The following is a 22,358-nucleotide window of genomic DNA, read 5'->3' on the forward strand; positions in this document are numbered from 1 at the left end:
AATTAAAAAAAAGAAGGGGAAATCAGCAATGAGAAAAGGGTGCCTGTGTGTGTGCAGTGTATGTACAATTTCATAAATCATACGGTGTCTTTAGTGTGTGAAGTCCTGAGAACAAAGGACAATAGGACATGAAAAGGGCCTGATGTGTGGTGTCAAAGTAGCTCAGAAGGCCACGTTTACAGTAGAGGTTTACAGTACTACCAGCACCCTGCACCTTAGTGGATATGCATCGAAATAATGCCGGCATTTCAATAAACGGCATGTCACTGGGCTCATCAAGGGGGCCCCTCCCTGCACTGATGTTTCACTGAATTGCCCACAACACCTCAAAAAGCCGCCCCCCCGTGCTCCAGTTAGCTTCCGCAGTTAGTTTCCTCCTCAGCCACTCACAAGCGTCTGCTGCTTCCCCCCGGACACATGGTATGTTCTGATCACTATTTTTCAACTCTCCTTGGCACTTGGACGTATGTCACGGTATGTTAGTTTCAGATAAATTTGATTTGGTTACTTATACTTCCACCATGCGTTGTGCAGAGGAAATTGTTACAGATCGCAGTGGAGACTGGGAAAGAGGTGCCCCTTGAGAAAAGAGCATTTTTAGAGTGAAGGGACATCACTCACAATGGCGACGGGTCAATGAGGGCTTGTTAAATGGCTATTGGAATGCACCAGGAGTCTTAAATGTCTGCTTCAGTTTCCTTCCACGGATACCTAACTCTCCAAACAGTGCTAATGTGTCGGTCTACACACCAGTCTCTGTCAAGTTTGCCAGTATCGCCCAGATCATACATGACCTGTCTGCCCAAAAAATGGCTTTTCCCTGGTATTTACTTGAACATATCCACAGACAAGATGTTCTCCTACCTAACAGTGGGAGTAGGTGCCACATGATACGTCGCTGAACGTATCATGAGTCAAATGTGGTTTGACTCCCTTAGATTTCTGCAGATGAGGTTTTTTTTTTACTTTTGTTCAAGCACATCTGGCTGCCTCCTCCTGTTGATGGATTTGCCCTAAAAAAACATTTTCCTCTTCCTCTGCAAAGTTGCTTCACTTCATAAAGATGTCTCTATTCCTAGGTCAAGGGTCACATGACCTTGTTGCACATGCATATCTTACAAAAAAAGGATGGAGCGGTCAGTCTGCATACAGTTATAATGCTGATGCTTTCTTGTGTTCTCGCATCTCCTCCAGTAAATTCCACAAAAATAAACTGACCTCTTGTCATCTTTTGCACCGCAGACCATCCCGCTCTCCCCTCCCCTCCCCCCTCCTTTGCTGAACCCACAGAGCACTTACCTGTGCGCTGGGCTGCCCTGTGCCGTCGGTGCACACGAACTGCACAAACTCCTTAAGCGGGTCCTGGTGGTGATGGTAGCGTATGGTGGGGTGGGTGAAGTACGGGCTGGACTGCTGGATGATGGAGGAAGAGGGGAAGTGCAGGGCTGAGGCTGAGGCACGGGGACTCCCTGAGGAGGAAGAGTGAAAAAGGGGATAGGAAACAGTAATGGTAAAGGAGAGGAGGAAGAGTAAGGAGACGAGAGACCAAAAGAGGAAAAAAACACAGTGAGGCTCAGGTCATTCTATTGTTTTTTCCTACTAAAGACACAGAACAGATGTTGAGCATACATAACACTCTGCACACCATGATATCAGATTAACATGCACACCTATGACGGAATATAAGACATGCATATGTTTTAACTAAGCACCGACGCAGCTGGCATCAAAGACCAGGTTGCCGCTTTGGCCTATTATTGTCATAACATCCAAAATAGCTGTGACATTATCTTGTGGTTGACTGACTGAAGCTGTTACTGCTTACAAATGACTGGCATTATCCCTGGCTATTGGGCAACATCTGGTCCCATTCGTTTTATAAATCAGCCCACTAGATTTCTCTGTACCTCTGGTAAGCCTGGCACCAACACACACACACACACACACACACACACACACACACACACACACACACACACACACACACACTTTCACAGTCCCATACACGCTTAGAGTGTGTTACAGTATTTTCTGCCTTCTGCTCCCTCTCCATTTCTCTCTCAAATGCACACACACACACAGACCGCTGGGGTACGACAGAGCCACACACACTGGGTTTTTCCACTTTTGTTTTATTGCTTGTCGGTGAAGTGTAATCAATCAGCAGCATATCCTTGCTGTGCGGTTCTGCCCAGTAGTTTGAAGCTTGAGAGAGAATCTCCCCTCCGCTCCCAACCGACCACAAAACGCCTCCCAGAGACATTAGTCAGCCAGCCAGCTTACCACACACACTCACTCACACACACACTAGGCTCCACTGTCTGTCTTGTCTGCTGAGATTCTATGGCTTTGGCAATTTGGCACACCAAACCAAAAGAGGCAAGCTGCTAGGTGAGGGGGAGCCTGGCGAACAAGCATCTGTGATTATGTCTGTCACCTACCATCTCTTGTGTACGCTGAACTCACAAAGTGTCTGAGTGCCGGTTTGTTCAAACTTTCGATGTTTTGGTGTTCCAGTCTTTTTGTGTGCGGATCCTCTGCCTCTCTGTCTGTATCTTAGTTTGTATTTTTTGCAGCCCGCCTGTCTGTCCGTCTGAATGCGCTGCTATGTCTGTCTTTGCACGTAAACTGGTGCGTGTGTGTGAGAGTGTGTAATCGCGGTCACAATGGCGGACTCTCCAGACTAGTATAATCAGACAACAGTCAACCTGGCAGCTCTCCACGTCAGTCCAGAGCCAAAAACAGGACATAAACCATCCAGCCCTTACTCCTGAACACCCACACTCACTAGACTTACACAACAGCAGCAAACAGCTCGGGTCCATCCAAGGCAAGCCCTGATTGCTAACTGCTCCCCCCCCCCTCTCTGTCTACCCCCATTTCTCTTTTCATCGCTCTCCGCTTCCCTCCCTCCCATCATCCTCCAGTCTCTTTATAGAACCAAGGCCTCCGAGGGACATTCCATTTGGACGGCAGCCATTTTAGCACAGAGAGTCCTCCATGAGAGTGTCAATGTACACGCACATGCGTATCAGTGTGTGCGTGCACAAATGCACCCATACACTGTCTCATTACAGCCTCTCTGTTACATGAAAACCCCTCAGCCAACAGTCTGCGCGCACAGTTTGGAGAGTGTGAGAAGTTAGTTGGGGAACAAAGAAACCTGAGCCGGTCCCTCACACCTCTTCAGTTCGCGCACAGAAAACAAGAGGAGAACATTTTAGAAATCAATTTAAGTGCAATATTCAATCTGGTGTTTTTGGATTCTCCAGAGGGCACAGGACTGCTCTGTGCAGATGAACAACAAGGCTTAACGGTGCGAGATCCGGCCGGGACTATATTTTATAAATATACTGTGGGGAGCTCCGCAAGTTAAATTCAATATGTTTCAACACGGAGGGCAATGAGTCCAAATGACCTTTACATGGTAGGTCTGGTTTGGCTGTGGACCAAACCATCCCTCTGAGAGACAAATGGAATGAGAGGGAGAGATAGAGAGGGGAGGACATATTCATTCCTTTGAAAAGTAAGACCAGCCTACAGGGACTTTTTGGCAAACTTGAGATCCTGGAGACTTTGGGAATTCTTTGACTGGAGATGGAGAAACCGGTTATCCTGTAGGACCGAAAAGCTCTTATGAGGACAAATTACCCTTAAAGCCTCTCATGAAACAAGACCTTGGAAACACTGCAATAACTCTATCCACTGCTGCACTGTGGGTTCAGTCTCTGTCACTTCTTCCTACTCCTTTTTCAAATCTGTATTTGCTAAACACTCTCAGGAGAAACCGACCTAACACATCTTTTGAAGAACAAAAGAAAAACTGTAATGTTGCCTCTGAATGTAAAAACCCATACACACATACGAATCTACTGCTTGTTTGATGTCTTCTTCTTACGTATATAATAAAGAGTAGAGGAAGCTATTTCCAAGGTTTTTCATCTCACTAGTGCAATGCCCGTTCAGAACAGACTTATTGCTTGGCTCCCGGCATTGCTGCTGACAGCCAGGCAGCACCATGCCAATGCTGAAGCGCCCTAAACTAACATTCTTCCAAATAGCCAGCAGGGGGCGTGTGCATGGCCATGTGTGAAAGATAACTGTAGCATTTTTGGTCGCCTAAAAATGTCCTATTCAGCATTTGGTTGTACTTAGCTCTACCCTCTCGTGTCACTTGTGGTTGCAAGATGGCGACGGCAAAAAAACTAAATGGCGACGGTGAAGATGCCAAACTTCAGGCCTCAATTTCTCAGTCAACAAAACAATGGTCGACGTCACGGTGACTTCATCCACTTCTTAAAGACAGTAGACGCTTACAGCCTTGTCGGGGGGGCAGAGCGTTTGTTGCACGTGGCCGTTCGGCCGAATGCTCCCGGTCCCGGACGTGCTGCAGAGAAGTGGCGAAGAGCTTGGTTGTAACGTTTGTATATCCAGAATCTAGCAGCAAAAGTGAACTGCAGTCAATGAGCCCCGCTGCAAACCCAATGCTCCAGTCTGCAGAGCCCTGGAGCTCTGCTCGACTGCTACACAGAGCGCTGTTCGCCAATTCATTCAAAGTGTATTAATATTGAACGTGTCCAAATTGCACCAAATTCGACAAGGCACTCAACGGGGTCCAAGCAAAACGCCCACAAGTGTCAAGTAGATCCGATGAACGGTTCTCGAGATATGCGAGGGACACACAGACAGACAGACAGAGATTCCTTGCTTTATAGTTAAATGTCACTGTACATAGAAGTGTTTTGTCTTCTAACAACATAAATTAAACTATATAGTGTGCTTATAGCTCCATTTGGTAAATTAACACAGCCAGTCAAGTTCATTACATGAGAATAAACAGCTTTGTCAGTTAAAATGCAGGAACTGAACAAGAACATTACAATGGATGCATGAAGCAGTAAGATGTGAGGCAAATCAGTCACAAAGGCATGGATGCAGCGATGGTACCATGCAATGACAATATTAAAACACAAAGGCACAAAGATAATGGTAAAACAACAATGGATGGATGGAGAGAGGCTGAAAGAGAGAGAGAGAAATTTATGCCAAGCCATGATGATAGCAGTAACATTGAACAGGTGAAACTCTGTACTTCTCAGCAGTTGCAACTGTAGGATCTTAAAGTTTTATTTTGCTTTCTCAGCAAGTATGTTTAGGACTTTTATTTTCAGGCAAGCGATTGTACAATTTCTTTGTTTTCCAGAGGAGTTTGAGGTGTAAATATGGCAATCTAGTATCACGTTTGACACTCCCTTTCCTTCTCTCTCTTTTTCAGATTATAAAAGGGGGGATCGGGGTTGTTGGTTTCATGGCAGGGCTCTCACCTGGTCTCACTCCTGCCAGCACAGGCAGCGGGTGGTGTGTGAACGCCATGCGGGGGGACCTCGTCTGGGAAGTCAGGGCGTTGAAATCAAACTTCCCCGGCTTCTTAAGTGAACCAGGCGAGGACAGTCCTGGCAAAAAAAAAAATGGGATCAACAAAAAAAGTGGGGGGGGAAGAGGGAGGAAAAGAGAGAGGTGGTTTTAATCAACAAATTGTTGCTTCTTTTATTGGCTTCACTAAAAAAATAAAATATCAATTTGACTTTTTGTTGAAGGGGACTTTAACAATCATGATTTTCTGATTAGATTGTTTATTTTCCTCATTGGTTGATGGCAGTGCATTAATCCCTGTCCTTTTGGCTGTTGGCCATTCACTCTTATTCGTTTCAATGAGTCAATCAGAGGACTCTGTCGTAAGTCATTCAAAGATATACTGTAGGACTCCCAACTCCCAGCATTATAGTCGTATAATAAGGGCTGAGCCATATTTCAAATCCTAGCTGCATGTCTTCAAAAGAAAAATGGGAGAAATATCAAAAGCCAATCTGAATCTGGTCTTTGTTTTGGAGCCAAAGCACATCTGTCGCTATAAAAACCTCTCTGTGCCACTGTATGTTTTTTCTGTCTCATCTCTGTCTCTCTGTTTTTCTCTCTCTGTCAGGTGCCAACTGCAGGCTTTCTCTGTGCACGAGCATGGCCACCGTACAGCCACAGTCAGCGAGTTGTGGTCTGGCTTCAGTGCAGCTCACAGGCTGGCTGCACGAGAAGAAGGCTTCATTCAGAAATAGCACACACTGTACAGTATGGACACGGCAGCTGCTGAGTGCGAAAGACAAGCAGACGGACAGAGAGAGGAGACAGAGGGAGAGGGAGAGAGAGGCGAGAAGGACGTGGGAGACATGAAAATATGCGAGGGAGCGAGGGAGCAAAGCAGAACCTGTGAAAAATGCAGCAGCAGTCTTGTTTTTCAATGCGTTGCTCTGACGACATGTATGAAATTGGAATGTCATAAGATGTTAAATATGGTTATTATCTCTCGCTCACACACTCAACGTCTCAACGCGCTCGAAAGCACAACCACGTGTCCAATCACAAAAAACAAAGACCCTTACAACACTGCTACATTTTAACTGATGAAACTTAATTAACATTAAGTTTTCTTCTAATCTTCCTAACAAGTGAGTGATGTGATAATGTTCTCTTTTTAAACTTTTTTTTACATTTTTTTAAGACTTGTTTTGTAGTCTATTTCTGTGGCCCCCTCCGCATCAAACAAGGCATTAAATATGATTCCTCCTCAGTTCTCCAGCTGGAGACGTGTGAAAGTCTATGGGAGTGTGGGGGCGTGTAAAACCTTCCCTCCCTGTGTGAAAGAGTTAAGTCTCAAGCAGGTGGGAGTGAATATGTGTGAACCATTTATGTCTTTTGCAGACATATATTTCTTCTTCTTTTTTTTTTCTCCCCCCACTGTAGCGGGAGTCTGGGGGCGTATTGTACTGTCAGTCAGATTCCAAGCATGAAGACAACCCCGATCCCACTTCTGACACCAATAGTTAGCAGTGATTGCTATGACACTGTCACAGTGGTGGGAGAAAACTGGAAATAAGAGCAGTCTGCAGAGACTTAAACAAGGAGAGGCACTAGAGGGGAGAGAGAGGGGAACGACTGAAAGTTGCAAGGAAGTGTAAGAAACCAGAACCTTACAGATTATATAGTCATGGTTTCAGTAAGGGAGTTATGCGCTTTTATTTCGGAAGTATAAAATAATTCTGAAGTATAGAAATCAGAGGCAGGAGACATAGAGAAGATCAGATGGAGATTGACATCTGTATATATCGGAGGGTTGAGCAATGTCACTAACACCGAGTGAATGTGAAAGACAGTAGTTCGGTGCTTCAGAGACTGTGCAATGGCCTGATCTGGTTTGTGTGTGTGTGTGTGTGTGTGTGTGTGTGTGTGTGTGTGTGTGTGTGTGTGCCACAACTGCACTGTTTCCTCTCCTGGCAAGCCTTAGTATTTCACTGGCAACCAATCAAGCGCTCCCAGGATGACCCTTCTGTCTCTTTGCACTAACAGGCCTGCCACCAGATGCGCCTCTGAAGCACACAGACAGACAGACACACACACACACACACACACACACACACACACACACACACACACACACACACACACACACACAGAGTTGGAAAAGACAGGAGATAGTGGTTTAACCAAGTGAGGGAAAGTCAGGGAATTCTCCTCTCCCCGGTGATTTGAACCACATATGCACATCCAGCCGTATCCCTCTACGGGCCTGTAACATTTAACTCAAAGCACCAAGAAAAGGCCCCCACCACCACCACCACGAGTCTCTGGTGTCTCAGGAAAATTTCACAATCATTTGGAACTAATATGAAATCCTGGTTGTTTCGTTTGCCTCCGCTAACCTCCCCCACCCCTCTTCCAGCCCCTGTGGAGCAGATGTCTCGAGCATCCTCACGGATCCCAAGGCTACACACACACGGAAACACCATCTGGGACCATGCTTCAGCTGTGTGTGCGCGTGTGTGTGTGTGTGTGTGAGTGGGCCGTGAGATATGTGTGCAAAAATCTGTGTTTTTCCGAAAGTAACCGCTTTTGTGTGATTCCTATGTATGGATGGATCTTCATACATCAGTGTGTGTGTGTGTTGCTGGATATGTGTGTGTGCGTGTGTGTTGTTGGTAATGGAGGGAGTCAGGGGGAGTAGACGGTGCCGTGGACAGACGGCGAGGCACACCTGTGTGTGAGTGTGTTGTCTGATTTTTAAATTTTTTTGTTAGAAGCCCCTTGGTTTGTTTGTATGTGCGCTTGTGTGTGTGTGTGTGTGTGTGTGTGTGTTTGTGCTTGCTTGTTTACATACCCCCCGCCTGGACGGGAATTCCCACATGAGCTTTGCCTGTGGCAGGTGGGATAATTTGGAAAAAATCGGATACACACCGTACAAAAAAATCACACACTCTCTACTCGCTCCGTTCCTCCATCTCTCCTGCCTGCTTTGGTTTCTCTCGGGTGTGGACCATGTTTTGCGCTAGCTACTGTTAAAAAAAAAAAAATCCAAACCCACACGAAATTAAAAAAGAGAAACAGCTGATAATTACAAAAGCTTTTCGCTTCCTAATTTTTCACTTGGATTTTGTAAATTAATTGGGTAAAGGGTCCAGATTTGCACGTTATTCCACACCTCTATTTGCCAAACTCATTAGGAGGTGTACGCGTCTGTGTGTGGTGCACTTTGGAGAGTAAGGGGGTGGTGCGCATACACAGCGAGGAAAAAGAGAGAGAGAGAGTGGGAGACGGAGAAAAAAAAAGAAAAAAGATGAGGCTCTGGTGCGCTAAGGCGTGCAGCAGCCTCTGTTGTGGCTCTGATGAGCAGCCTCTTAATTACATTTACAGCTAAGTGGAGCGGGAGCAGGAGAGCAGCCGCTGAGGCTCGAGTGCGAGTAGACTGGGGCAAAACCTAACCAGGGCTTTTGGCTCCTCTAGTTCCCATCCTGATAACCCTTCTCTCTCATTAGCTATCACCATTCCAGTCCACCAAAGTCGTCCTCTCTTCCCGCTCTCACCTCCCACTTGCCTGCTTTCTGCTTCTCTCTCCTCCTTCTCTCCTCTGACATGTTTCCCCCCCCAGGGTCCCTCCTGCTGTACACGTTTTCAATTAGACAGCAGGGAGACGGGGATGGAGGGTTGAAGGGAGAGCTAGGGAGCAGGAGGAAGGGTTTTACACCTCTGATCCACAGACGGTAAGCGTCTTAATGAGGGATTTGAAGCAAGGGAGGGATGGAACGACAGAGGGATGGAGGCAAGGCAGGCACCTGAACACCTGCAGGGGTGGGCAGCACGATAAGCATGTGCTTCTATGTGCGAACGTCTGCACGCGCACGCACGGGGGGGGTGTGTGTGTGTGTGTGTGTGTGTGTGTGTGTGTGTGTGTGTGTGTGTAGAAGTGTGTGAGTAGTGTGTGTGCATGTGTGTGCGTGGGGGGTCTGTAGGTACGCGAGTGATTCGCTGTGCATGAGCAGAACGGGCAGAGTGTGTGAATATGCCTGTTGGTGTCGTCGGTCTGGTGACATCTGTCAATCAAAGCTGGGTGGAGATAGAGTCAGGGATGTTAGGTGAGCTAAGTGTAGCCTCATGTTTCACGCAGAAAGTGAAGCCTGAACAGGATCATCCTTGACTGTACGTCACAGGAAATTACATTTTAGATCAGCAGCAATGAAATCAATCTGATAAGAACTAAACTAAATACTGATATTATGACACAAATATAGTGTAGTCCCATTTTGTGGGACCACTGTCCTGACCACAGACATCATACAACTAATATATAAACATAATCACACACACAGTATATATCATATACATATGCAGATTCATTGTATGTATGTATGTATATATATATATATATATATATATATATATATATATATATACATACATACATACATACATACACAGAGGAATGACAGAGCAACATAAAGGCTGACAAATAGCAAATATGTCAAGTGAGTGTAATCAATGTTGTTCTAACCATGGTAAGGAAACTGCACGCCATCGTTTTCATGTTTTATCTTCCTCTCCTGCACACTCGCCAAATGGTGCTGCACTGAAAGTGGAGAAGGGTATTGTTAACAATGAGATAGGGAGAAAGACAGACAGAGAGAGAATGAGAGAGAGTTAAGAGTGAATGCATTTGTGTATGATGGAGGCAGTGGATGACTGATAATTGACACAACATCAGGTAAACTGGATGTGGGATTAAGGCTTTAGGCTGAGGATGAGTAAATGTGAATTTGGGAGTGAGGAAGTGAACAAGAGAGGGTTTTTATTTATCTTGGAGTTATTGGGTTGTTTGGGGGGGGGGGGGGGGGGGGGAGAAAAGATTACTGAGGAGGTAGAATAAAGATGGTAATGTCCATAAAGCTGAATCACAGAGGTATAGTGGCTACGGCCAAAACAATGGAAACTCCGACACAAAGCCTTAATACAGGCTGCTGTAAGCTGGTGTTTCATCCTTGATTCATCTCGGCATTGATATCCCCGACGTCTGGAGCTATTTGGCGGCTAGCATTTAGCACCATTTATCCATGATGAATTCAATTTTCTGAGGTTATAGTAATAGTGTTAAAAATGGTGACCAAATAAAAAAGGCCAAGACTATAATTTAAAACATGATGATGCTTTTAAACCCCATTTACTAAACATTGAAGGGAGAGACTATTCCAATCGGTGTGAGACAAATCTGAGAAAAGAATGTGACTTTAGACATTTATATTTCAAGTCTCTATGGTTTATAAGCTCACATGTGACAGGGTGTTACATGTTTAAACTACTTTAATTGCTTTTTCGTCATATTGCTAAACACCGTGACCAATAGACCCTGGTCAATCTGGGTCACCCCTTTCATTATTTAATAAATAGTTTAGTCTCTCTTTGGTATGTAGGAGCTGCACTCTCTGTGTCGCTGCATCTCTGAGGTGTAGAAGGGTCAGACTGAGGTAGAGGAAGGCGGGTGATTGAGGTAGGGAGTGTGGAGAAGAGACAAAGTCAGATGGAAGCATCAGTTTGGACTTTGGTGGTGAAAATGTCTCATGATGCTTGCTTAGTAGGTGACAGGTGTGGGGCTGGATAAAGGCGTGGGGGGGTGGGGTACCTGCATCCATGTCGTTGGGCCACGCACTGGACTGGGAGGAGCTGGCAGCGGGCGAGCGTCCCGGGTAGAAAACATCATCTGTGGGGCTCTCCAGCTCACTGTCGTCTAATGACTTCCTCTTGGTTGAGCTGAGGCCGCAGGGGGAGGATGAGGTGGGAGACAGAAAGAGAGGGGGGGAGAGCAGGCATGATTTTCTTTTCAATATTTAATGGCAGAGAATGTATGGATCAAGGATAAAATAACTTGCAGGACTGACAACTTAAAAGCAATCATACAAACAAGCATTTTAACGTTTCACATCTTAGTGGAAACGATAGAACTATCGTAAAGAGCAGAACAGGCACAGCGCGAGAAAACTCCGAATGAAGAAGGAGGAAACAATAAGAAAAGTTAGGAAGCAGAGACAGCCACACAGGAAGACTCTCTCTCTTTCTGTGTGTGTGTGTGTGTGTGTGTGTGTGTGTTTTTCTGTGCGTGTGTCTCATTAGTTTGTTGGTGTTCATAACTACCTCCGTGGAAGGTTTGCGTACAACTCCACCTCAGACCTAAAGTGACAGCAGACGACAGAGGTAAGAAGAGAGAAAGAGACAAGTTAAGAAAAAGACACAAATGAAGAAATAGCAGAAAGAGCATCACACATTCATAAAGAGGAGAGCAGCTAACAGGGACACACGCACACACATATGAAGAGGTTCAGGACAGATTCCAAGGCTGGAAATGGACTGTGGCACGAGATGCCATTTATAGCGAGAAAGCTCAATGAAACGGGGCACTTTTACTCGCCAGTAAAGTCATCCTTGCGGTACGAAGCGATATACGGTTGGCGGATATTACTGTGATTTCACACTTCCCTCCAGTCTGCCCTTGGCTTCACAGCAAATCACATACCAAGGTAGCACTGCTACTGCCACATGGTCTCTAGACTCGACTAATGGCGGACAGCTGGACTTGTATAATGGTCACTGGTGTTTCCACCGAGCAACATGCATCTCCCAACGCCCGTACACTACTGTTGTCTGCGTGAAAATCAGAGTGGGGCTGTGTACCTGGTGGAAGGAGGGGAGGTGAGGGAGCGTCGCCCCAGAGCCACCTGGTTGATGTTGTAGTAGCTGGGACTGCTGTCCAGGTCAGCCAATGAGAAGTTAGGACCTGACGCCGTGGCTACGGGTGCTGACAGGGAGAGAAATGGCAGAATGAGTTAAGATATGTATATAAAGGAAAATATTCATCCATATAATTACATTGAGTCTCATTGTACCTGCATACACTTAGGATGCATATACTGGATTGTGTAGTATATGTTATCAAAATGGTTCCTGTTTTTGTTGCAGTTTTTATTCCCAATCAGAAAACAAATACTACAGTTTTTACTACTTACTCTGCGACACTCTGACCAGCTCTGCCACGTTCCACACCCCTGAGGTGACGAAGCAGTCCTGGAAACTCAGGTGCCCTGTGCAGAAGAGTATGTGATCAGGACTTACATACAGACACAAAAAAGATTTGGAGAAAAATAGCACTATATCAGAAATTCAATGGAATTGTGTTTCAAACAAAGCCAAAAAAAAAAAAAAAAACAAATTGGAAGAAACTCTGAAAATCACATCCCTTTGAGAGGGCGACCATCTGCAACTATGTTTGTGGATCAACATCTGTGCGAGTGTGTTTGCTAATTGGATCCATAATTGGAATATGTTAAGACTGATAAGCATGATGGAATCAATTCTGGTATGCTGATTTGACAGTGTTTGGACATGGATCTGTGTGTGTGTGTGTGTGTGTGTGTGTGTGTGTGCGCACCTACCATTGGGCGGTGGTTTGATGTCTGTGTCCCCCTGTTGGCTGGAGCTGTCTGATTGTCCGGATTCTGCACAGAAACAGGGACAGGGAGGGGACAGAAGAGAAAGAGCCAAATGGTTAGGATCCGGTTTGTATGCTACAAAAAGAAAAGAAAAGAAAATAATGAAAAACATACTGGTAAGTGTACAATGTCTCTGTGACTCATAGCTGTGTATATGTGTCCATGCTGCCAAGACTGTGATATTTGAGGTGTGAGAGGAAATAAGAGGGACTTGCAGTATGTGCTGGAGTATGATATACATCTTGTGAGTGTGCGCGTGTGTGAATTCACGCATTTTTGTGTGACAGTCTTGTATCTAAGAATGTTCTCTCCCGTCTCCCTTTTTCCCTCCTGACTTAAGGTGCAATGATTTACAGTGTGCTGCCATTTAGTATCTAACCACGCAATCATATCCCTCGCCCTAATCCTATTTAATACCTTCTTTCTGGTAGGGATTTTGTCTGCGTAAACAGAGCACCTTGCACACACACACATACATGAACACACACCCACACAACCTTCTCTCTCAAGCTGTTTCTTTAATTTTTGTTTCTTCCTTTAATACATGTTGTAATCCTTGCATGGACACACATACAAACACACGCACACACAGGCACATAAACACACACACACACACACAGATCCTGGGTGAAGGCTGACCACACCAGTCCTGGCTGGGAGTCTGTTTGAGCTGAGGCAAAACTCTTCCTCTTGGGATCAAATGACAGCAGAGCAACACAAACACATGCGCGCGCACACACACACACACACACACACACACACACACACACACCTGTTATGACTGGTCGACGAAAGCACTCACATGTGCAGACACAAACACGCCAAGTCTTGGCAACAAAGGGCCACAATTAGACCTGGAGGAGCTGCAGGCTGTAATAGGAGGGTGCGAGAGGAGGTTTGTGTAACACGAGTGCTGAGAAAAGTCGGTCTAAAGACGGTGTGCTCTGGTCTGGGATGTGGAAAAAGAAGATGTCGAAACGTGTGTACGCATGTATGTTTATGAATATACAACACAGGCTGGGCAGCTGCATGTGCTTCCTCTGTATTTGTGACCACGTGACACGAGTTGGTGAGAAAGACTGCGCTCCGCTTCCAGGCCCGGTGTGGTGTGGGGGCCCTAATGCTACTCGCCAGCCACTCAGGCCTTGCTAGGCTGTGGCTAGCTAGCAAGCTAGCTAAAGGAGGTGTTTATCTGCAGGCTGTAGGTGATAACAGAGCACACAGACTCCTGCCAGCAGCACTTGCCTTGCAGCCACACTAAGCCACAGATTACTGAGCAGAAACAATAACAGACCTGTCTCGCTGCCTACGAAGCACTGCTTATCCACAGAGAGAGGGGCGAGACAGACGAGAGCGAGAATGGAAGAAAGAAAGAGCGCAGAAAAAGGAAAGAGGGCTTCTTTTTTCCCCCTCTCTTCTCATGCAGAATCTCCCGCTCCTCTCCGTCTCTCTCACTGGCTGGGTGTAATCCTGGCAGCCATCTTAGAGCTTGGCAGCCATCTTAGCATTGGCGGTAGCGCCACATTCCAGCTAACTGACGGCACTCACTCCAAACATACGAGGCTGCGCCCCCGACGTGCACGCACCCAGACACTTTCAAACACACACACACACACACACACACACACACACACACACACACACACACACACACACACACACACTCCTACGTGGACAAACACTGAGGTACACACTCAAGAGTAAACATATATGATGGCCAATGAAAGCTGTTGAGAAAAACAACCTGACTTCACTGGACCTTTTGCCGTCGTGTAGTATTTCACCACAGGGCTCTACAATATTGTAAACACCCTATTTCTCACACCATACATGCACTGGGTAGACACACAGCCACCTTACTGTATGTGCAGTATGCTGGAGAGATATCTGAGTCCAACGGCTAAGTTTGCAGGGTACGCTTTGCTGCCACAAACCTTCACAAGACTTCCACGGGAACGAACGATCACAGATGGAGGCTCAAGGTACAAATGTCACTTTAGCAGCGACTGCTTCTATTAGGTTTTTATTACTCTATTGTCATATCTACTGACTATGTTTCAAGGCTTTCACAAAGGCAGGTTTGGTAATATTGTTGCGGAAACCAATGGCATCAAGATGAAACAATCTAAGTGTGGCGCATGATGCTCAGTTATGTTTATATTTAATGTGAAGATGGTTGACAACGTCAGTTTTAATTAGTGCTGAGTCTGTTCCTGGTATCTGCTAAATGTTACAAAGTCCCATAAAGTTTATCTCAACAACTAAAAGAACAAGTTCAGACCTTGTTACAATAACAGATTGACACCATGAACAACTATGTTGACACCATGGAAATGCAATCTTTATTTGGGGACTACATTTCCATGATGTCCCCTACTTTAGAATCATATCCTGTATATCTTACTAAGTAACAGAGAACAGTTGTTTTTCAGCGTGGACATATCACTTTTAGGAAATACCCTGGACTTGGAAATCCTGCCCTCACTGTTCTCTTAAATGGCGCACTGTTGGCCTGTCATGACCCCAACATGTTCTGCTGTTGCAGAGGTGTGAGAGACCAAGGAGTGAAAACCGAGGCTCATTGTAGATAAGAGACTGTCAGGGAGAACATGTGCAGTGGCAGTGACACTGATAGCTGTCCTCAACATCACCCCGAGGCCTCGACCGGCCAAACCGCATCGTCTCTCAGAGTACGGACGACGAAAGGATACATGTTGGTTTACAGCACGACAACTACCTTTTTCATTTAAAACGCTTTCAAAGTGTTGATAATATCCTCCGTGCTGTCCTCTCTACAAACACAGAGAGAGAGTTCATTCAGCTCTTGACATGCTGTTGTCAAGACTGTACAATAAGATGACCTTGCTAGAAACCAGAGCTTTCAACAGTTGTAGTTCTCTGGGCTCGGGCTGCTTAGTCAACTAACACTGCATTTACAATGCAGCACTACATCATTGACTGGAAATCAGTGTCACTGTGGAGTCCAACAGTGCATCATATAGCTGGGTAGACAAGTGAAGAGGACAGGGAGAAGGTGACAAGACAGAGGAGGTCTGGTTGCTGGTTATCACTGCTTTGCCAGCTGCTGCCTACAACAGCAGCCCCCCCCCCTCCCCTCCCCAGCCTCCTAACCACACATCCAGCCCCTTATCTTCCCACCGCAGCCCCCCAAAGCCCTCCCTTCAGCAACCCCAATCATAGTCCTGCAGTCCCCTCTGGATGCCCCTCCACCTCCACCGCCAGCAAGCCCATCTCTAACCTCAAACCTTTCACACCAGTGTATTAAAACTAAAATACACACAGATTAACGGAGTCCACTGTTTGGACCCGATGATGTACACATACAAACAAGAAGCACATCTAGGGTTGTGCTTAATTTTTGATAACCAACTGTTTGGCAATCGTGATTAAACACTGGAACCATCACATTTGAGGGTTTCCTCTAAACAAGTGTTTTGTGCTTTGGGCCTTTCGGGTCTGCGCATCAGTCATCTACACCTGTTTCACCTGGTTTTACACTAAGCCCCAGTCCCACCTGGCACTGGATTGGCAAGATTGACTCTACGTGGTTCAGTGTATGAGTCGATCTTGATGAAACAGTTTGGGGCAATGGGGTGTGACAGGCATGAGGAGAAACTTGGCTTTCCCACCAACTCGATTAAAAATATTTTTCAAGTCAGACGTTAAGATTTCAACACAATCAAAAAACTAAGATTTTTGCTTCATGCACAATTTCTCACTTACACTCAATTTCCCCAATGTGAAATTGGCGTGAGACACCTTTCAAGTGAGGGAGAGAATTCTGAGGTCGAGAGTAAGTAAGGCGCACATTTTCAGCAATTGATATGAATAAAAAACATTTGAAAAGTCATGCTTCTACTAAATCTTGCTCTGTATTGCGGAGCCAATGTAAACGAGTGGCTGGTGGAGACCGCGAGATCCAGTTCCAGTAAGATGAAAAGACTGGGATCGTTTTGGTAGCAGTTGGCAGACCAAACCTGCGCTGATATTCAACCAAAATTTGACAAGTAGCAAGAAATATGAGCAAATGTTTGCTCACGTGTTAGCCCTTTAGCACATGGCAAGTTGATACGTCGAGACATGCCAGGTGGTGAGTTTTTTGGGAGTCTGCTCTCTAACTGTAGTGATTCTTTGTGGCTGCAGCTTCGTGGCGGCTGCTGTCATTGGTTGCTGATTACAGAGTTTCCCTGCAGGCTCCGGGGCAAATCTCACGACCCTCACCGCAACCAACATAACCCCAGTCATCATGGCCTTGACGCACAGTGCTGTACCCCCCACTGTGGGTGCTCTCTCCCGCTCACGATCCCATACCATCCCTCTGACATACGGAGTGCATTTCTGTGGTGTTCCTCTGCATTAATTCAATCCTTACTGCATTCTCCTCCTCATCTTTTTGGTTTTATGGTGACATTCTCATCCGGTCTTCTATAAGCACCTCCATCCCTGTTCTCAACCAACACAACGAATCATTCTCAAAGCCCACAGCATCTTCTATTTATTCTCTTCACTACTCTACTCTGTTAAAACTGTTACCCTGTCTATCAAACCACCCAACCAACCAAGCCACCATCCATCCACCAATTGTGGATTAGGTTTTGGCTCAGTGAGCTGTTAAGATTGTGCTGTTGACCGACTGGTGACAGGGGTCAGACAGATTTTTCCAGTCTGTCACTCCTCATGGCGAGCAGACGGAGAGAAGCATTAAACTTAAGCTCAGTTGTAAAAGAAAAACAACCAAAAAACCAACAACCCCACATTAAAACACATTAAAACATGCACCCTACGGTAACAGACAAAACCAAAAATGCAACAAATTTCATTTTTCCGAGTGCGGAAATGTACGAGCTGAATGCTGAATACAAACATGGGATGAAAACCAAAGTAAAAGTCAAGGTCAGAAAATGTAAAAGTGGGCCCTGCAGTGGCGCACCACTGTTTGACAGATGCATAAACAGTGCTGGTCATTTGTGAGCGACTGTGCAGTACAAGCACGCACACTTCTGACATCAATGTACAAAACCAACAAGTGAGCTGATGTACTCTGTGGCCCCATCAAACCAGCGTGTGTCCATATGTGCAATGTGTGCAGCTACATGCATGTGCACAGACTGTCGGTTCACAGAGATTTCCCTCCTTGTTGGAACAAATGTCAACTCGACTCCCCCCCCCTCTCCTCTGCTCTCTTCTCCTCCCCAAAACACAGGATAACGCGGTACAGCCTCCCAATTGGGTTTCGCTTAAGAGGTTTATCGGTATGTTGCTAAACATTCTGACCTTTTTTTAATCCTTAATGCGCTTAAAATGTTCCAAACCCTCCTAATCCCCCCGGCTATCCCACACAGATGTTCACTCAGCTCTTTTATTGGACGTTATTTTATTATTTTTTTTCTTTTTTATTTATATATATTTTTTTCCGTTTTATACTTTAATTATTTAAGTCTGTGTCATATGAGGGTATATTTCTGTTTCAGTGTTCACAACTCTTTATCGTGGCTACTGTGTGTGTGCGCGCGCGCACACACACAGTAATACTGCAAATGTGACCTTTACAAATGAAAGCATAAACTTATAAGTTACTTCGTAGTGAAACTTGAAATCTTATAAGAGAAGGAAAATGTAAAAAAAATCAAAAGTGAAATTCGGTATTGCATGTGTGCATAGGAACGTGTGTATTACTGTTTGCATAGTATATAATCTATGTATGCACGAACGTTTGTATACGTATGGATGTACAAATGAATGTATGTCAGTATGTATGTATGCTTGTGTGTCCGTGTGTATTTGTGTTTGTGTCCCTGTATCACTGTGCCAGGCAGGCTGTGTGGCGAGGTGGCAGAGTAGGGCTCTGTGTGTGTGTGTGTGTGTGTGTGTGTGTGTGTGGAGCAGGTGTGCCTGGCCGCCCTGCGCAGCTTGCTGCCCATCTGTGCTCCCGTCTGTGTGCCGCCTGCGCCCACGCTCTGCCAACAGCACCACACCACGGCGAGAGAGACCCAGGAGAGAGGGATGCTGAGAGACGAAGGGGAGGGATGGGAAGAAAAGCGAGAGATGGAGGGGAGGAGGAGGAAAGGATGGGAGCGAGTGGGAGAGGATGGAGGGAGGAGGGAGAGGGGGATTACATGGCTGGGAGCATGGAGGATGGGAACGGGAGCAAAAGAAAGTGGGAGAGAGGGGAAAGGAGGGGGTTATGGGTCGAGATAGCATGCATGAACTCGCAGGGAATGGGCGGAGGGGGTGATAGTGAGAGGGTGGGGTGCCGAGTGGAGGGTATGAGGCTGGCTGGATGCCCATGCACCCCCCTTCTTATTTATCCCGTTCACTCCTTCCCGTTGTTCTTCCCTCTCTCCATTCATCCTCTTATCCTCACCCCACCATCACCTCTTGGCTCCTTCAATGCAGATTACTGTGGACCTGTGTGACACAGCGACACAGCATAATGCATCTCCATCACTGGGTTGAGACCCAACCGTGGGTTACACAGGGCCTCCTCAAACTGGGTCCCTAACTGTTTCTCCAGACATGTTTTATCCAAAGTTATTGGCTTGGTGAAGTCACCAGGGTATTCCCAAGCTGCTACAATATAAGCTAGGCTAATTATGAGGTTGTAGGCCCAGAGGTAGAATCCCCAAAACGGGGCAGATTATATTAAATTAGCCTACCCAATGGCCTATAAAAATCAATTTTGGGAAATTCCAAGAGTGAGCGCATGAAAACCCAAGGTATACCAATTAGAAAGATTTTAAGTGCTTCGTTACTGTACAGTATGTGGAAAAGAAAATGTCAAATAAAAGCAATTCAGAATTTTGTTAAAAGGCTTACAAGTAAACAGATATATTCTGCATAATCAAGGGTGAACTCATTCACTTGTGGCATTTAAAGTAAGCCAACGCTTACTCAGAGGGGTGTAAAATGACTTCCCATGAGAGTTATGAACCTAAGTACAGGATGTGTGAATCCACTGTTGTGTGTGTGCATGAATCAGGCCCGGTTTCACAAGTTTGAGTCAAACTCTCGTTAGCTGTATGTTGGATTTGTCACTGGGTTCTCCTAATTTAGGCTTGCATGTCCCAATGACGTCAACATCGGTAAAGATTTGATAGTCAACTCCCATCATTAGATCAAGTAAATTTGAGTCTTTTTCATTTTAAAGGGTGCTCCCAAAAACCAGTGTATCAATGCTCAACATATTTTCATTCATGTTGCCCTCTTCTGCCACTTTACTGCATTGAGCTGAGAATGAGTCATGGACTTAGTATCCGCACTCGTGCCATGGCTTGTTTCCTTAAATCAGAGCATTTGAAACAAACAATGCCTTGCCAGTATTTAAGAGCTCGTCAGCTTGTTCTAGGTTACGCATATTGAAAGATGAAGCTGTGAAGATTAAAATGGCATCAGAATAAGTATTTTTATATCATGTAAAGATATAGTGTAGTAATGTACCTGAGCAGATAATGAATTCACTCTCCTGACAGACTCTTAAGACGGAGAGTCAAATAAAAGCAAACCTGGAACTCATTCAGAAGCTCTATGCAAAACTAAACAAGAGCCTCTATTATATTTTATATATTGTAATTTCCTTTTGACACTTAGTGGTGAAATAGTAGCATTTGTGTAGACGGGCGATCCTGTTAGCATCCCATTTGGTTACTGTGATCATTGCTATGCAATGCGGTAACAGAGGCCTCCAACAGAACTCTGATTCATAATTAATATGGATAGTCGAGTGTAAATGGGATTCTGTGCTTTGGAGTCGTGCTGACAAGACTTGCTTTTGGACAGCCGCTCAAAGTCCTGAAGGACCGTTAGGGCTCAAGGAGCAAAAATCCTACTTAAACAGACAAGAAGACACACAGCCTCGCACGTGCGCACACACACACACACACACACACACACACACACAAAAACATGCAAACACACACTTGTACAAATGTACTCCTCCAGCTGACACGTGTCAGGGAGAGAAAGCACACAAGGCTCTGATATGAAGTGTGCCCAACTTAGTTGATTCAATTTGAATATATAAATCTCTTTAACGCGTGGAGAATGTGCTTTAAAAAGTAACACTTACACGGAATCACGAGGTTGTGTTCAAAAGAACATGTCAGGAATATGTGTACATGCGCTGGATTTTGTGTTCAGCATGTATGTTTAAATTTGTGTTTGCTGCATGCGAGTTTGAGCATTTTGCGTTCATGTGCGTCTAAGCTGCTTCATTAGCAGAAGCTTGAGTGTACTGCGTGTGTGTGTGTGTGTGCGTTTCTGTGTGTGTGTGTGTGTGTGTGTGTGTGTGTGTCTGAGGCTGGGGGCCCCCAGCACGGTTCACGACCCAGCCTAACAGAGTGTGAACGTCCCCCCCGCTGAGCTGATACTGATATAACTGTCCTGTAAGCGGTGTTGACACCAGCATTATTACCCTGTCAACCTCCATCTCCACTCAGCTTAAAGGCGTCAACTGGCGCGGGGGCCCGAGCGTGTTAAGGACCGGTGTCTCTGTGTAGCCCAAATAAATACAGCTGCACAAAGGCCGGAAAGGGAAAGAGAAGGGGAACAGGAGGAAAAGGGGGGGGGGGGGTCTCTACCTACACGACTTTCACATGATACAAATATCAGAGAGGCAGACACATGGAATGGGTGGCTGCAGTAGGAGGTTATCACCACCAGGTGGCATTTTCCTGGCACATTGAGAGCATGGTGAAATGCAAATAAAGCAACAAGGCCCTGGGCCAGGCTTCTCAGCTAGCTCAGACTTCACTCTCTAGACTGTGCGAGAGAAGCAGGCCAGAATCGGAGAGAAAAGGGAGACAAAGAGATGAAAAGGGAGAGAGAGCGAGAGAGAGAGGGAGAGAGAGAGAGGGAGAGGGAGAGAGAGAGAGATGTGACATGAATAAAATCAAAGTGAAATATGGAGCCGTGAATATTATTGAGATGTGAGTAGGAGCTTATCCCTGCTGCATTTTGCCCTTAGATAGCAAAGATCCAACATGGAGCGTGCACACTATCGCCTTCAAATGAAAGTGTCTCGAATCAAAAAGCCTGACACTTTCCAACCGGAGCGGAGTGCCGTTAAGACAAAGAGGCAGCTCGAGAGGGGCAAAGCTACCAGAAAGGGTGAAGGGTGCAGAGATAGAAAGATGTGTGAGCTTGGGGGGGGGGGGGGGGGGTGTAGATTTGCAAAAGAAAAAGAGCACGGTCAGAAAATTAAAACAAAAAGACAAAGCACTGTGACAGAACGCACAGAAGAGAAGAGCAATACAAGAAGGGGAAAAGTTTGTAGGAAGGAAGCAGGGAGAAGTAAAACTACAAGGGAGCTTGGGAGGACGCACGGGGGTCAGCAGAGTACGAAAATAAGTCATGTAAAACGCTGTACAGTGTTGATTTACTTCAGTGTTGAGGACTGGAGTGAAGTGAGCAGTTGAGTGCAGCTTTGCAAAAAAAGAAAGCCGAACACGTCGCGGAGAAAGTGCAGTGCAGAGAATACAGAGC

General features: G+C 45.7%; 1 protein-coding gene across 10 annotated transcripts in view; it reads right to left on the bottom strand.

The window, feature by feature from the left end:
• nfixa (nuclear factor I/Xa) overlaps positions 1-22,358 on the bottom strand; it is a 112,379-nt gene that overhangs the window by 10,774 nt on the left and 79,247 nt on the right. For 6 of the 10 annotated variants that reach the window (XM_068727753.1, XM_068727759.1, XM_068727758.1 and 3 more), the window contains 8 exons: positions 12,801-12,863; positions 12,375-12,449; positions 12,043-12,166; positions 11,506-11,541; positions 10,997-11,124; positions 9,875-9,949; positions 5,325-5,453; positions 1,300-1,469 (listed from right to left, as the gene is read on the bottom strand). In XM_068727753.1, coding sequence (XP_068583854.1) covers positions 1,300-1,469; positions 5,325-5,453; positions 9,875-9,949; positions 10,997-11,124; positions 11,506-11,541; positions 12,043-12,166; positions 12,375-12,449; positions 12,801-12,863 — 800 coding nt within the window. The remainder of the gene's footprint in view (positions 1-1,299; positions 1,470-5,324; positions 5,454-9,874; positions 9,950-10,996; positions 11,125-11,505; positions 11,542-12,042; positions 12,167-12,374; positions 12,450-12,800; positions 12,864-22,358) is intronic. The other 4 variants (XM_068727761.1, XM_068727752.1, XM_068727757.1 and 1 more) reach the window with 3 other exon arrangements.

This window comes from Cebidichthys violaceus, unplaced genomic scaffold, assembly GCF_023349555.1.
Source record: "Cebidichthys violaceus isolate CVI_PGR_0920_01 unplaced genomic scaffold, fCebVio1.0.p SCAF_4, whole genome shotgun sequence".
Taxonomy (NCBI): Eukaryota; Metazoa; Chordata; class Actinopteri; order Perciformes; family Stichaeidae; genus Cebidichthys; species Cebidichthys violaceus.